We start from the raw sequence: 15,480 nt of genomic DNA on the forward strand, positions 1-15,480 counted from the left end.
GGGCAGTCGGCAGCCCGGGGAGCCCTGCCCCGTGGCGTCCAGCAGGACGGCAGGGACACCCTCTCCCTCACCTCTCTGTGTCCTTGCTGAACTGTCCTTTGCCCACGTCGTTCACGGCACACAGTCGGAACTGGTAGGAGCGTGCGGGGACCAGGCCCTTGACCATCACGGAGGTGGCTTCCGGATCCACACTGGCCAGGAGTATGGTCCAGGGGGCATCTGCAGGGAGAGAGTGGGGCGCAGATGGGCGTCTCGGGGGACCAGACTCGTGTCCTCCCTTCCTTCCTAGCAGGGTCCGGCCTCATTCTGGCCTGCAGAGGAGTGAGGGCCTCCCTGCTGGTCCAGCAGCCACCCACGAGGTCATCGTTCTGGGTCCCATTAGCCCAGGATTCCTGGGGGCTGGAGGGGGCTGGGAGGAAGCAAGGGCTCACAGGATTGGGACGCCCTCGCAGAACGCCATGCGGGTCACACCTGCTCATTTGGAAGTGAGCAGTTTGGAGAAGAAAGATAAGACTAAAAGCCCCCACCCCTGTGGACTGTCCTGTGCACCATCTCAGTCACTGTCACCCTGACTCAGGAAGAAGCCACTGTTCCCTTTGCAGGGGAGGAAGGACCTACAGCCCCAGAGCCAGCCGTGGGGAGCCGGGCTGGAGCCACGTGTGTGAGGCCCCAGCCCCCCGCCGGCCTGGGCTGCTGTGGAGGGCGCAGGAGGGCCACGGGGACCTTACTGTTCTCGGACATCTCCAGGACGTAGCGGAGGAGCGGGCTGTTGCCGTCGAAGGGCTTGGCCCACGTCAGGTTGATGGCCCTCCTCTCCACCGTGCTGAGCGTGGCCACCGGGTGCTCGGGGGCGTGGGGCAGTTGCCTGCAAGACAGATGTGTGCAGAGGCCTGGCCCTGAGTGGCCCACGGTCAGGTGACAGGGCCGCGCAGACTTGGGTGCGGTGGCCCTGCATTTCCACGACACCTCGTGCTCAGAGGGAGAGCGTGGCCTCTGGGCCGTCCAGTGGGTGGGGGCCTTCTCTCTGGGGCCCACTGCTCTAAGCCCCGCCAGACGCCTGCTCTTGACCGGGGCCTCGCTGAGCTGAGGGAATGGCCTGGAGGACACAGGCTGGTCCTGCGTCCTCACTAAAGGGAGTGGGTTGGCTCTGGCCTCCCCGCCGCCATGTCTGCATGTCCCTTGTCCCACGGCACCGGGGAGGGCTGTCCTTACCTGACACGGAGGTGGGCACTGCGGGAGTCATTGCCACCGGCTGACAGCACGCGGCAGGTGTACGTGCCAATGTCCCCTGACCAGGTCTGCGAGATGTGCAGGGAGCCGTTCTTGTCCAGGCGGAGGCGGGGGTTGCTCTCCATGGCCAGGGTGGCCCCGTCCTTCTCCCACACGTACCTGAGGGCAGGAGGTGCCAGTAAGGAGGGGGAGAGGGGTGGACCCCGGGGAGCCCCTCCCAAATCTGTCCTGGAAAGACGGTGCCAGCGGGGTGGGGACCATCCCAGGCTGCAGGGGTTCCCCCGGGGCTGGCGGGGCTCCGGCAGGACGCAGGGCTTGGGCAGGACATGGGCCTCGAGCAGGACACGGGCCTGGAAGGAGATGTGGAGAGCGAGGCCCCAAGCCCGTCATTCCTGTGGCTGCCGGGCACTGCAAACTGAAGTCATTATTGGTCATTTACACCTTGGGTTCAGGTCTGGGTCAAAGCCTCATTGCTTTTGGCCAGAGGCCATTGCAAAACACGCAGCACAAAAGAGCCAGCAGAAGGGACGCTTCTGCAGAGGGGAAAAGATCACCACTGGAAAAGGAATTAGAGTTCCCACACAGACTGCATTTTGGAATTAGTTTTATGAGGGGGATCATTAGATCAATGCATCACTGTGACAAATTGACTTCAGTGTCCAAAAAATCACTTTAGCTTCGGTCAGTCGGTACAAAGGGGGACTTGAGAAATTACACACGGGCTGGGGCCTGACAGTAAGAAATATCTCCTCTGGAGTTGTCCTAGAGGAAATACAGCCATTACCGTCCCTGTCAACACACTTGGAGGGCCAGCTCTGAGGGGCAGGACGCTGCGCTGTCCCCCCAGGGAAGGTTGGCATGAGGGATTACCCAGGGCTCGGGATGGTGGGCATGGGGGGCGAGAAGTATCCACAGTTGGAGAATGTAAGATCGCTAGAGAGAGCGCGCCTGCAATATTTTCAACCAAGTCTAAAATGAGAAATCAACCGAGAAGTGGAAAGTGGAGATAAGAAAAAAAAAATAAGTGAAGGATAAAGGAAAAGGACCAAAGAAACTTGAAGGTTTCCTAGGGCCAGGGAATGAGGATGAACCCATAAATGACCTTCTAGACTCCTCTCCCTGTGTGCATGGACAGGTGGTGTCTGGCAGAGGGACAGTTCCAGAGTCAGACCCCCGGGTCAAGGGCTGCTTCGGCCATGCATCAGCTTTGTGACCTTGGGCAAGTTTCCTTAAGCTTGCTGGGCCTCGGTTTCTCACCTGGAATATGTGGGAACTAAAGCCACCCCCCTCACAGGGTGGCCCTAGGATGCGGAGCCATAAAACACTCAGTGCTGCCGGAAACATGCAGGAGGTCAGTAAAAGTCAAACATCAATATTTTTACTGACACAGCAAATTTGCATCAATGATTTCTAGTGATCCTTCCAGCCATCCATCTTTCCATCCACCCATCTATCCATCCATCCATCCATCCATCTATCCATCCATCCAAGCTTGCTTTTATCCATCCATCCATCCATCCATCCATCCATCCTTCCACCCACTCTTCCCTCCATCCACCCATCCATCATCTAAGCTTTAATCCGTATCCTATTTTTAAAGCTACCTTGTCCACTCAGCAAAATATCACCTGCTCCTTTGGCTGTGACAATTCCACCAGGCTTTTTTAAACCAGAGGAGGGTGTTTTCACACGACCCCTGTCATTGAGCTGATGTCCTCTCATTGAGCGTACAGTTTGGCTCCTTTTCTTCAGAGGCTGTAGTTAATGCTGTGAGGAACATCCTTAATGGCAAAATATGCACATGTCTCCCAAATCCCTTCCTCAAGGACAAATTACCAGCAATGAAATTGCTCAGTTAATTCTCAAGGCTTTCACTACCTAGTTACAAACTGACAACAGTAATAACCTTCCATTCATCTCTTTATCTAGAAAAGAATCCTCCTTGTCAGCAATCCAGGGATGGGCAGAGGTTTCCTTAAAAGCAAATCTAGTTGCAGAGAGCGATTGCTGCTTAGGAAACAACCTGGGGCGGCAGACTCTCTTTGGGTCAGGATGTGGCATGTCAGAAGGCATAGATCACTGACTGCAAAGGATTTGTGCCAAGTCACTGAACTTAAATCTAATCAGGAATTCAGGGGAGAGAAGAACAAGTGAGCACAGGTGAAAGTAGTTATCCAAACCCAGAATATGGAATCTACAGTGGGGTCAGCAAACTTCGGCCCACCATTTGTTTGTGTAAATAAAGCTTTATTTCAACACTCATGTCCATTTGTTGACATGTTGTCTAGGTCTGCTTCTGGGGTTATGACGAAGTTCCTACAGCTCTCAAAGCCTAAAATAGTTACTCTCTGTCTGACCCTTTGCAGAAAGAGTTTGCTGACCTGTCTTATAGAACCTGGTGACTCCAACAAATAGATTACATGAAAGCAGAATGAGACCGATAACAAAAAGGCAAAAATAAAAGGAAGGAGACCTATCAACAACTGGTGCTGGACCAACTGGACAAACAACATGCAACAACAACAAAAGAATGACTCTAGCCACAGAGCTGACCTTACCCCCTTCACAAACATTAACTCAAAACGGATCACACAGGAGATGCCAACCTCTAAAACTCCCAGAAGATAACAGAGAGATAACCCGGGGTTTGGTGCTGACTTTTTGGACCAGAGAGGCATGATCCATGGAAGAAATAATTGGTAAACTGGGTTAAAATTAAAAAAATTCAAAAATAATTAGATATTTAAAAATGAGAAAAAATTAGAAATGAACAATTTCTGCTCTTTGATAGTGTCAAGAGAGAAAAAAGGGAGAAACTGCAGACGGGGAGGAAATATTTGCATGAGCAGCACTGATAGAGCACTGCTGTCCAAAATATACGGAAAACTCTTAACCAAAAGACAGTGGTCAACCCGATTAGGAACTGGGCCGACGTCCTTGACGGACAGCCTCCAAGAAGACACGGAGGGTAAACAACGCACGGGAAGGTGCCCCAGCAGAGCCAGCAGGGAAATGCAAATTATCACAAGATGGAGCTCCACCACCCAGCTGCAGGAACAGCAGACCCCAGAACATGGCACCACGGGTGGCCGGGGACTCACTTGCTGCTGGTGGGAGTGTGAAATGATGCCACCCCTTTGGAAAACAGTCCTGGTGGCATTTTACAAAACGAAGCATATTCTTACCAGGAATCTCCATAAATAAAGGTTCAAAAAAAAAAAAACAAAAACAACAACAAGACAACCCCCAAGTCTATGGGACTCAGATGGGGCAGAAATTTTCCAAAATAATCTGCAATTATGTAATTGCTGTTAAGAAATTTTGATGAGGGCTTTAGAGGCCCTCTTAGCCTTATATAATAATAGTCCTCAGAAAATCAAAGACATGTAAAAATATTCAGTGACAAGGACGTTCATGATGAGATTTCCTCATATTAGCAAACATTTAGAAATAATGCAAATACCCAGGACTAAGGAACGGGTAACAGAAATCACACTCCAGCCATACAACAAAATCCTGAATAATTGAGAAATTGAGTTGATAAAAAATATTTATTGTCGTGGGACCAGGTTCTTGAGAAAAAAAAGCCGAGGAAAAGTGTGTTGCTGGTTGTTAAAAATGGTACCCAAGTGGTGCATGCAGGCCTGTGATCCCGGGGACTCAGGAGGTTGAGCAGGAGGATGGCAAGTTCAAGGCCAGCCTCAGCAACTTACAAGTCCCTGTCACAAAAGATAAAAACAACTGGGGACGGAGCAGGGCGACAGAGCACTTTCCTAGCATGTGCAAGGCCCTGGGTTCAGTGCCTGGGACCCCCAAAGATGTAAAAAGAAAAGCAGCCAAGCATGACCACAGTTACGTCTAATTAAAAGGAACTGATAACGCTACTTTCCCCCTTCTCTGTCTCAGAACTGATAACGCTACTTTCCCCCTTCTCTGTCTCAGTTCATCTGCATTTTCTATGTTTGCTCCCTACAATTTGTTGTATAATTAATTTTTTGTTGTTGTTTTTTGGGAGGCACTTTGGAAGAACTCTCAGTGTAAGGAGGCTGGCCTCAGAAGTTGCTCAGGTGGGCTCTGGGAGAGGAGGCGGCAGAGGGAGCTGGCCAGCAGAGCAAGGACCTGTTTGCATGACCAGGGCTTGGAATGTGTATCCTAAACAAGGATGGCTGCTGGGTTTGGGGGTTTTCCATTTGTGACGCCTCACCCTGGGGTGCATGGAGAAGGAAGGGAGAGCGTTCCTTGAGGAAGAATAGGGGGTTCTGAGAACTCGGCTGTCATCACCAGCACAGATTATTTCTAAAGACACAATTAAGAGAAAGCAGTAGAGGTGGGGGGGCAGGGGCAGAAGGACCCCAGGGCCTAGATGTCCCATGAGACACAGGTGCAGGGTCAGGCCTGGGTGGAAGGAAATGTTGGATGGGTGTACCTGGGGGACATTCAGGTCCACCATCCACGCCCATGTGCCCCTGGGTGCTCCAAGGACGCTCTGCTCCACACAGACCTATTTGCATGTCCCTCAACTTTATGTCCCCTGGAGGAGATCCTGAAGCCGGGGAAACCTTGACTCAGGACCAATGGGGTCCTTGGTGTACGTGACAGAAAAGAGTTTTAGCAGGCACCAGAGACAGGGACAGATTTATTTAGGAAAGCAGATACATATTCAAGAGAGAATGCAGGCATCTCCAGAGGGAAAGGCAGCCTAAAAATATTTATTATATAATAAAAATATTAATATTAATAATGGTTAAAAGTGGATTGTTCCAGTTTGGTCTGAATCTGGGGCCAGATACCAAATAGAAGCATTTCTTTCTAGAATGGTCTTGGAGGATTTCATGCTGAAGCCTGCACCTGCCCAGCCCCCCGAACCTGGAACCTGGCTTGATTCTGAGCATGTATCACTCAGGTCGAGTGGCCCCACGTTGCTGTCATTTGATTGTTCACATCCTTTCTGCTCAGGGGACCCTGTTGAGTTTTGCAGCTTTGCAGCTAGAATAGGAGTTTTTTGTTGTTGTTGTTGTTGTTTTATGGTGAGACAGAGTCTTGCTAAGTTGCCCAGGCTGACCTCCAACTTGAGATCCTTCTGACTCAGCCACCTGAGTATCTGGGATTACACGTGTGGGCCACTGTGCCCAACTGGAGCAGGGGTTTCAATCCTGGGGATATGATAAGAATTGTCTGGGGAGCTTTAAAAATGCTATTTTTTTTTAAAAAAATAGCCATTGAGCTATTAAGATTTATCTCCAGAAGATGGAGGGCCCTATTCCCACCATCTAAACAAGATGGGCTGGGAGAGGAGGTGAAGGCTGACTTTGGGTATCGACTCTGCCACTTGTAGGGTGGGTGGTGGCGGTGAAGGATCAATGTTGCTCTCTCCTCCCATCTTAAAAGGATTGTCCTGGCTGATTAATTTCATTCCAGGTGAGGACCCCCTTCTGTAAACTGGAGCAGGGACTCACCACCTGGAGGTTGCTGGGGGGGGGGGTCCCAAGAGGGTGGGTCTACAAAACTATTGCACGAGAGCTTTGAATCCCTTCATGCATCAAGAATTATGTAGAGAATGGGCTGGGGTGGTGGCTCAGGGTAGAGCCCTTGCCTCGCACGTGTGAGGCACTAGGTTAGATTCTCAGTGCCACATAGGAATAAATGAATAAAATAAAAGTCCAGCAACAATTTAAAAAAAAACATTTAAAAAAAGAATTATTTGTAGAGAAGGGGCAAAATATGCAAGTCACATAGGAGTTGATGACATTTTTATCAATAAATCTGAACTGTTACCAAATCAACGTAACTTCTTGTTATTATAGTTTTTCAATTAATGGAAGCTAAAAATAGAGAAGGTGCTACGTGCGACATCATGTCCCTGTCTGAGACTCATAGCAGGATTCTATGTGGCTTCTCTCTGAGGACCTTTTCACAGCTAGTATATTAATTTTTTAAAGAAAAATCTAATAAACCCAGAAATGAAGACAGCCTGGTCCATGGTCTCACTCCGCGTTGGGTTTCCCCTCTGGGGCCGCCATGTGCCCTCGGAGAAGCGGTGCTGGTCAAAGCCAGAGCTCCCTGGACCCCTGGCCCCAGGATCTGGCTTCCTGAGGCCGCGAAGACCCTCCTGGCTCTCTGGCCGCCAGATGGCGCCCTAGGACGCGGCAGCCTGGTGGAGCCAGGGAGGCCATTTCTCCAGGTCCCTCCCATCGGGGTACCAGTGGCTTCCCAGGACACTGCTCACTGAGCAGAGAAGGCACCGATGGGAACCTTCATTTCTAAGGAAGCAGATTCATCTGGAGCTCAGGGGAGAGAGCCCAGTGCTCTGTCCTCCTGGTTTCAGTGCATGAAACCTTCGGGGGGTGGCCCAGGTGTCACCCTTCCAAGCCAGGGAGGGGTCCTGACTTTTGTACCCCTTCCTGGCTGCTTCAGTCCACAGCTGACCGTCCCCACCTCTTCCAAAGCAGGACTGAGCCCTGCAGGCCAGGGTCCCGGCTTTCCCACGGTCAGGATGACCTCAGTCTGGCACCTCCCCGTCCCTGCTCCCTTGGAGGGTCCCCCCAGGGGTCGACTCCCACCTCAGCCCTACAGCTGCCTCTGCGTCTTCCTACCCAGACCCCTCTGCTGGGGATTCTAACATCAGGTGAGCAGACCCTCCGGGGCTTCGATGAACCAGGCCACGTCACGTTGGCCAGAGGGACTAAAAGTCGGGGCACTTCAGGGAGGTGCCGGCAGGGATGTCGCAGACCACGGAGAGCAGCGGAGCCTTCCTCCTCCCCATCCACCCGTCCTCTCCTCCTCCTCCCTTCCTCTTCCGCTCCTGTTTCTACTCCCTTCCTCTCCACCCCCCCACCCCGCCGTGGACACTGCCTGAACTCAGCGCAAGGCAGCCCGGGCCTGGGTGTGGATTTAGAAATCTGCACACCCCCACTCTGTAAGTGGCCCCAGACACGATGCCCACCCCAAGCCTTGCCACTGCCCGGTGACATGCTGTCCCCTCAGCTCTGTCCTCCCTCCTTCCTGGGGCAGGCCACAGTGGAGCACCTACCTGATGGTCACTCGGGGGTCGTGCGTGGCTCCGCACATCATGGAGGCCTGGGTTCCCTTGATGACGCTCTGGTCCTGGGGAGGCTTGGTGATGCGGGTCCGGGCTGAAAGACAGCAGAGACGGCATGTGACCCCAAGGGCACGGGCGTGTGGAAGGGCACTGTTCGGGATCCGTGGCTTAGTGGCCGGAGGCTAAGCAGATACAGGCAGGTCAGGCATCTGGACAGCTGTGTGGCGGGGGAGTCCCAGGGCTTCCCAGGCGACTCTTGGAAGCCACGTTCACAGAGGGGCTCATTTAACTTTGCTCACAAATCATCTAAGGGACAGAGAAACAGAAACCTCAGGGTGGTCAGGGCCCCAGGCCCAGCCTGTCAGTGGCCCGCCAGGGTGAGATGGGTCTGTGGTGTCCAGTTTAGGGCTGCACCCCAGGTCCCCTCTGGGTCTGGGCATGTCGCCCACAGGCTCGTGAGTCTTGGGCGTGGGTCCCAAGTTGGAGGCTGGTTTGCAAAGTCCCCTTTCACTAGGGGTCAGCATGCTGCAGGCTGTGGGCCAAGCCGGCAGGTGGCCCAGGGGGTGGATAAGCTCTTCCTGGAACCCGGCCACGCCCACTGGGTTAGGTACCGTCTGCGGCAGCTCTCTGGACATCAGGGAGGTTACAGGGGCAGCTGGGATGGAGACCGTCTGGCCCACAAAGCCCCAAATATTTCCTATTTGGTCCTTGACGGAAAAAAGTCTGCCGGTTTCTGCCCTCAAGTATGTGAAGGCAGCTCTCTGCCACCCCGGCTCAGCCAAGCACGGCCCCACTCTCCAGCCTGTGGCCTCGTTGGTAGAACCTTCATTCATCTCCTGGTCCGTGGCCTCTGAATTAACTCTTCACTGTCTGTCTGATAGGAAGGGCCCTGGCTGGGACTGAGATGCCGGCGTGGAGACACTGCCACTGTGTGAGTCCCGTAGGTGTCCCTGTGTCGCGGGCACCTGCAGGGGTGCACACGGTCACGCACAGACCTGTAGGCCCTCCGGCCGTGGACACTCACCCCACACCACCAGGTCTGCGGAGGCCTCATCGACACCCCGAGAGTTGGTCGCCAAACAGGTGTAGGTCCCTGCGTCGGAGATGTGCGTGGGGCTGATGAGCAGGCTGCCCGACTCCAGCAGCGTGAAGCGGGGCAGCTGGACAGAGCCGCTGGCCAAGATGCGCTCCCCTGGGGGTGACACAGAGGGTGGGCTCAGCCTGCAGCTCCCAGCCCTGCAGTGGCACATCCCCCAAGCCTCCTTGCTCCAGGTGGCCTTGGGCAGACACCTCCCTCTGGAGATGCTACAAGGGCTGGGAGCAGGGCGGGGGGCCTGCACAGGGCCCCGGGCTACAGGGTGGCACCTGCAGCCCAGCCTCCTGCGGCGTCTTCACTGCCACACTATCTGCCCTTGGCTGGAGAAGGCCAGACACTGTCTCTCGATGGTGGTGGGGCAGCTGGGCACAGCCTCCCACAGCTGGCACCTGGGCCAGATGTGGGGGCAGGAGGGTTGGGGAGACAGGTGACAAGTTGGTGATGACATCCTGCTACAGGATGTGTTTGGAGAGAGTCACCTTTAGGGGAGCAGAGGACAGTGATGGATGGGAGGGGCAAGGAGCAGGGAAGGGACAGAGAGAGACATGGAGTGGGACACACAGCCCCTGTCAGACTGACCTGCAGGGGCACTCAGGGGGCCCGGTGCCTGGCCTGGGGTGGGGTGGGGGTTCTGGGCAGAGAGGGAGGTGTGGGGGAGAGATAGAAAGAAAAAGGGGTGGGGGGAGGCCGAGAGCATGCACAGGTGAGTGCAGGATGGCCGGAGTACAGGTTCTGTCCCTTTATTTTAGAGAACACCCGCCTGTCCCCATGTAAGTAGAGTTGGGTATGTCCATGTGCCCACGTGGGCAGGCACCTGAACCAGCTGTGTGCTGGGTGACTGTGCCACATCCACCCACAAGTACTTAGTGGGCGTCTGCTGCATGCCAGACTATCCTAGGCCATGGGGAGACAGCTGCAGAGCATGGGGTGGGTGCTGGGGACAGGGCCCGGAGTCCTGTGAGAAGGTCCACCTGAGCAGGGCTGGTGTGTGCATGTGTGTGTGCATATAACGAGTGTGTGTGTGCACATGTGTGTGTGCCTCTGCAGCAAGAGGTTGAGGCTGTGGGTGCCCAGAGGGGAGGAGGAGGGGCACAAGGCAGATGGACATAGTGGACACTCGGGCATTGTGGCCAAGCCATCTGGGACCCCTGAGCTGCCTGGGAGGAGGGACAGCACAGTGCCCATGGCAACCATGTTAACTATCAAACACTGCCATTCACCAGCTGACACTGCTTCCAGCGCAACACGGGCCACGCATGACACTATCAACTGGTCTTCAGATCACCCGTGTACTCATGTCATCGTCCCCAGTCCACAGAAGGGCCCCCTGAAGCTTGGAACGAGTTACTGATTCATGTGGAGACGGGACCTGGCCTGAGGCCCAGCAAGGCAGCCTACGGAGCACTTTGAAGTGAGAGGTGCCCTGTTCGTGCAGGGCACAGCCTCTACGCTGTCAGGGGACCTCACGTGGCTGGCTCCAGAACCCAGTTCTGAGGACCCTCCTAGCGATCACGCAGCCCCACCTTCTGGAGGTCTGCTCCACGTACCTTTCTGCCAAGTGATAGCGGGCCGGGGGGCTCCCGAGGTCTCACACGCCAGCACCACGGACATGCCGTCGATCACGGTGCTGTCCAGGGGGCCCCTGGTGATGTTGGGGGCGATGCCTGTAGACAGAGACAGTAAGGTCTTCAGCCACACGGGAGGAGCCCAGCCGGGAAGGGGGCAGGACTTTGGTGAGGTTCCAGGGTGGGGAAGAGGGCTGGAGAGCCTAGGCCTCCCTGGGCCACTGCCATGTGGGGGGACACACCCCGCCTGGGCTCTTGGGCCTCTGTTTAGGGGACCTAGAGAGCAGTTCAGACCCCGGTGACAAGGCAAACGGGATGAGCCTCCATTGGACATGAGCGGAGGCTCCCAGCTGAGGACTGTCTCTGCGCTGGTTCTCCTCCTGGGAGGCCAGGGCAGGTCCTCTCTCCAGCTCAGGGGATGTGGGGCCAGCAGAAAGCCCAGAGCTGGGACTTGGATCCCAAGCACCTTCTCTCCCAGAGCCACTGCAACCACCCTTGGCTCCAGGCCATGAGGGGACCCCGAGGGCCGTGGGCTTCCCCTGAGTGCTCTCTCCGTCTGCAGAAGCTGTGGGCATAACTGGACCTCACCCCCAGGCTGCAGCGCAAGGGGCCTTCTGGGATCCCAGGGCACGCCGCTCTCTCGAGGCCCTGGCTGGGGCAGGGGCAGAGACAGGATGGGAGAGGCCCACTCACTGGTGACGGCCAGGTAGGTGGAGGTCTGCACCTCGCCAGCCGCGTTGCGGGCAAAGCACTGGAACATGCCCGTGTCGTCAGGCACCAGGCCGCTGATCTGCAGGCCCCCGTCACCATGTTGCCGGAAGCGGGGCAGCTTCTCCACCTCTACCACCGCAGCGTCCTTGTACCAGGTGATGGACGGCGGCGGCACACCTGTGGGTCAGGGGGCGGAGTCAGTGCCTCCTGCTACCTCCCTGGGGGCTGCTGGGCAGAGGCCAGGCTGAAGTGGGCAAGGGGGCCCTGGTGTCTTGGCCTCTAGAACCTTCCCAGAGGCGTCACTTTTGGTTCTAGAGAAGGGAAGGATGCTACCTGAGTGGCAGTTCTCAAATCATTTGGATATAGTAGGGATTTTAGGAAAATGAAAAGATTGGTTTATTAGGAACAGTTTACTTTGGAAATGTTGGATTGGACAAATGGATTTTTAAACATTTTTTTTTTACTGCAATATTTAGCAGAGACTTATGTCTCTGAGCACCTCCACGTTGAGGTTGGGTTCCCAAACCCACCTGAGCACAGAGGAGAGGGCTGTGTTCCTCCAGAGGCTCCTGGGGGTGGACGGGCTTCCCTTGTGTTGGTCCCAGAGGGCTCTTCCCCCGAGGCATCCCCATCCCACCCTCCCTCTCTCTGCGTCTCTGCTCAAATAGCCTCCTCAGAGGAGCACCCCACAGCTCCGCGCCCCCAGGCCTGGAGTTCCTGGAACCCCACCGAGACAGAGGGGGCTCCTCCATTCCAAGACGCACATTCATTCCCTCTGCGAAGTCCCGGAGACCAGGAGGCGTCTGGCATTGACAGCACGCCATCTTTTAATTGGCAGCCTTGTTTCTTTCTTAGTGCTTCATAAAATCATGGGGCATCTTACAACTCGTGGCACTTTAGATGGGATGAAATACGGTGTCTTTGTTTATAGCTTTGCTCATCGCCTTCGCAAGAATGTAAGTTCTAGAATAACCCGGAGCTGGCTGTTTGGCTCATTCTGTAAACCCACCCCCTGCCCTGAGAACAATCCTGGCCCATGGAAAGCCCCCCATAGATATTCTTTGCCTGGGAGAGTGGCCCCTCCAGGGAGGCTCCTTCCTGCTGGGGCGACACTCTGCCCTGTGACCGGTATTTGGCCATGTCCGCTGGTCCACGGTTTTCTCTCTATCCCCTGGCTCTGCCCTGGCCGTGGGCTCTTTCAGCCCAGCTGCCGGAGGAGGGAGAGCCAGGATGGGAAAATGGAAATCCTCCGGAGCCTCGACCAGGGAGCTGGGGGTGGGGGTGAGGGGTGCGGGGGTGACCAGCACAGGCCCCGGCAGTGGGCGGGGCTCCGGGACCCATCTCAAGAGCCCGGGCCTGCTAGTTCTGAAGTTAGGATGATTTGGCATTGTCTACAACTCTCAAATTACGGGCAATTTGGATCTGTCACCTGTGCTGAAATTACGGTAATTTGGGTTCATTTGTAACCCTCAAGTTATGATGACACGGGTTGATTTCCAGCCTGAGATTACGGTAATTTGGCCTGTTTGTTTCCCGGGGCTGCTGCTCACAGCCAGACTGGCGCTCCATTGCATGATGTGGCCCTAGAAGGCGGGGGATTTGGAAATAGTGGCCGGGCAGGGGAGGGGCTGCGGGCCTGGGGTCCTTGACCCCCACCCCCACCCCGTGCTACCTTTGGCGCGACAGGGGATGTCCACCACCTTCTCCATCTCCGCTGTGATGTGTCTCTCTGGCTCCTTGACAAACTGAGGTGGTTCTGCAGGGGGACCAGAGGTGATCAGAGCCGGTCCACTGTGGGGTCACCCTCCCCCAGGCCTCGGCCACGCTGCCCAGGGGAGCCCCGCAGCCCCAGCGGCTCACCCAGCACGGTGAGGTAGGCCCCCCGGGCCGCAGGGGGCACGCTGCTGCTGCGCAGCACGGCCTCGCACTGATAGTAGCCGGCGTCGCTGACCGTGGGGTTGGGGATGGTGAGCCGCCGGTTGTAGTCGCTGATGCCACCGGAGACCAGCACCCCGTCCTTCTTCCAAATGATGTGCAGCTTGATCAGGGGCCTGCGGGGAGGGGGCGGTGTTGGTGCGGGGCTGCAGGGGGCCTGGGGGCGGGGCGGGGGCGGGAGCAGTGGAGTGTCCCGCCCCCTCGGGCCACGCCCGGCCACTCCCGGACCCCGGCACAGGGCGAGCCCCTCAGTGCTCTGGGCCTGTGTGGGCGCCTGCGGGGCTGGGGGTGAAGAGGTTAGTGAGCTGAGGTGCTTGGGCAGGGCTGGCGACGCTGGGTAGCTGCGCAGGGCAGCCTGGCTGGGCTTCCTTCCGATGGCCCTGCACCTGGCCTTCCCTCTGTGAATGAGGCCTGTGCTGGCTGCCCCGGGCACTCAGGGGGGTCCTGTGAGGTCCTGTAGTTTGGAAACGCTGGGTCGTATGGAGTTGGCCAGGTTCTCCAATGCGGGACTTCTCAGGGCCTTTACTGTGTATCTTGGCCACTGTCGCATACTCGGGTTCTGCACAGCGTATTTCTAGAACTGTGGCTACAGGGACCAGCCCTCCAGGGACCTTCAGCTGTAGGTGACCTTAGGATGTCATTCAGCTCTTCACCCATCACATTTCAACTCTTCCCATCAGTTTTCGGAGCACTTAGAAGGTATCAGGTCAGCCTGGGGTCAGCACCCTACCTGCTTGCCTTACAGTGAGGTTTTCCACCTCTCCTCCCCCTATCCCTCCTCCTTCTCAAGGCCACATCACTGAGTGGCGGTCACTTTGCAGATGAGTAGACCAAAGTCCAGAGCAGGGCAGTGAACATGGACTTCGGGGGGGGGGGCAGCATTTCAGTTCTGCTGTGGGCCAGCTGGGTGAGCTTGGGCAGGCGGCTTGCCCTCTCTAGGCGGCTGGCCGTTGCTGGGAGAAAGGAGGTCAAGTAGGAGCACCGGGTGAGGCCCCGGAATGATTCTACTCTTCCCAAGTGCGGGAAGTTCAGGCCAGGCTGGCACCTGGTCCCCAGTCTCCCTCCTACAAAGCCCATGTTCTTGACGGCGATGACCCGTCTCCCATGCACCCTTCCCTCTGCTTAGCTGTGCTGGCAAGGAGAGGCCCTCTGCCCTCTCTGTGCTGCTGCGTCTCCACCTCCCACTGGCCCCAGGCAGCCTGGGCTGAGCTCTGCTTCCTGGTTCTGTTCTCTTCTCTTGGGACCCAGAGGAGACAGCCCTGCTCCTACCCAACACCCTGGGCAATAGCTGGAGCATCCACCGGCCGTCTCTCCTCTGCTCTCCTGGTCCTCACCCGACAGAGCTTCCAGAACTTTCTCAGTTGCAACTGCATTCCCCAGAACAGTGGCTTGAGTTAGGAGGGACAAGGAGCAGAAAAGGAAGGTCCACTCACCTGGCATTGGCCACACACTCCATGGTCACCTCCGAGGTCCCGGCCACCACACTGGTGTTCTTGGGAGGGACGATGATGGTTGGCGCGATGGGGTCGGTGGGCCCTCCGACATCTGGGGAGAGGTGGGGGTGAGCTGGGCACAGAGATTGGAATTTCCGACCCCTCCTGGCCAGGCCATGGGAGATCTCTGACCCCTGATGTGGGGCAGGTGGCGGACTGTCATTTCCCTTCTTGCTCTGGGATGCGCTCTGTGGTGACCAGGGACAGCCCTCTGAGGACCCTGCTGGCCGCCAAGGCCCTCCGTGCTCCTCCTGGGAAGTAGCCACACCTCACCCCCAGCCCTCCCTACTGCCCTCAGAACCCTTCTCCTGACTCAGTTTCCCTAGTTAGTTTACTTCCTCACTGTCCGTCTCCTCCCCAGATGCAGACTCCACACGGAGTCGAGCCGCGACCCCACCTCACGGGCAGGTG

General features: G+C 56.3%; 1 protein-coding gene across 1 annotated transcript in view; it reads right to left on the reverse strand.

Moving 5' to 3' along the window:
- Nucleotides 1–15,480, reverse strand: part of Sdk2 (sidekick cell adhesion molecule 2) — a 144,996-nt gene that overhangs the window by 69,388 nt on the left and 60,128 nt on the right. The window contains exons 6-15 of the mRNA XM_077801289.1: nt 15,010–15,121; nt 13,502–13,692; nt 13,314–13,397; nt 11,624–11,818; nt 10,913–11,029; nt 9,294–9,461; nt 8,261–8,363; nt 1,213–1,389; nt 729–865; nt 72–219 (exon numbers count right to left, since the gene is read on the reverse strand). Coding sequence (XP_077657415.1) covers nt 72–219; nt 729–865; nt 1,213–1,389; nt 8,261–8,363; nt 9,294–9,461; nt 10,913–11,029; nt 11,624–11,818; nt 13,314–13,397; nt 13,502–13,692; nt 15,010–15,121 — 1,432 coding nt within the window. The remainder of the gene's footprint in view (nt 1–71; nt 220–728; nt 866–1,212; nt 1,390–8,260; nt 8,364–9,293; nt 9,462–10,912; nt 11,030–11,623; nt 11,819–13,313; nt 13,398–13,501; nt 13,693–15,009; nt 15,122–15,480) is intronic.

The sequence above is a fragment of the Urocitellus parryii genome, chromosome 7 (genome assembly GCF_045843805.1).
Source record: "Urocitellus parryii isolate mUroPar1 chromosome 7, mUroPar1.hap1, whole genome shotgun sequence".
NCBI lineage: Eukaryota > Metazoa > Chordata > Mammalia > Rodentia > Sciuridae > Urocitellus > Urocitellus parryii.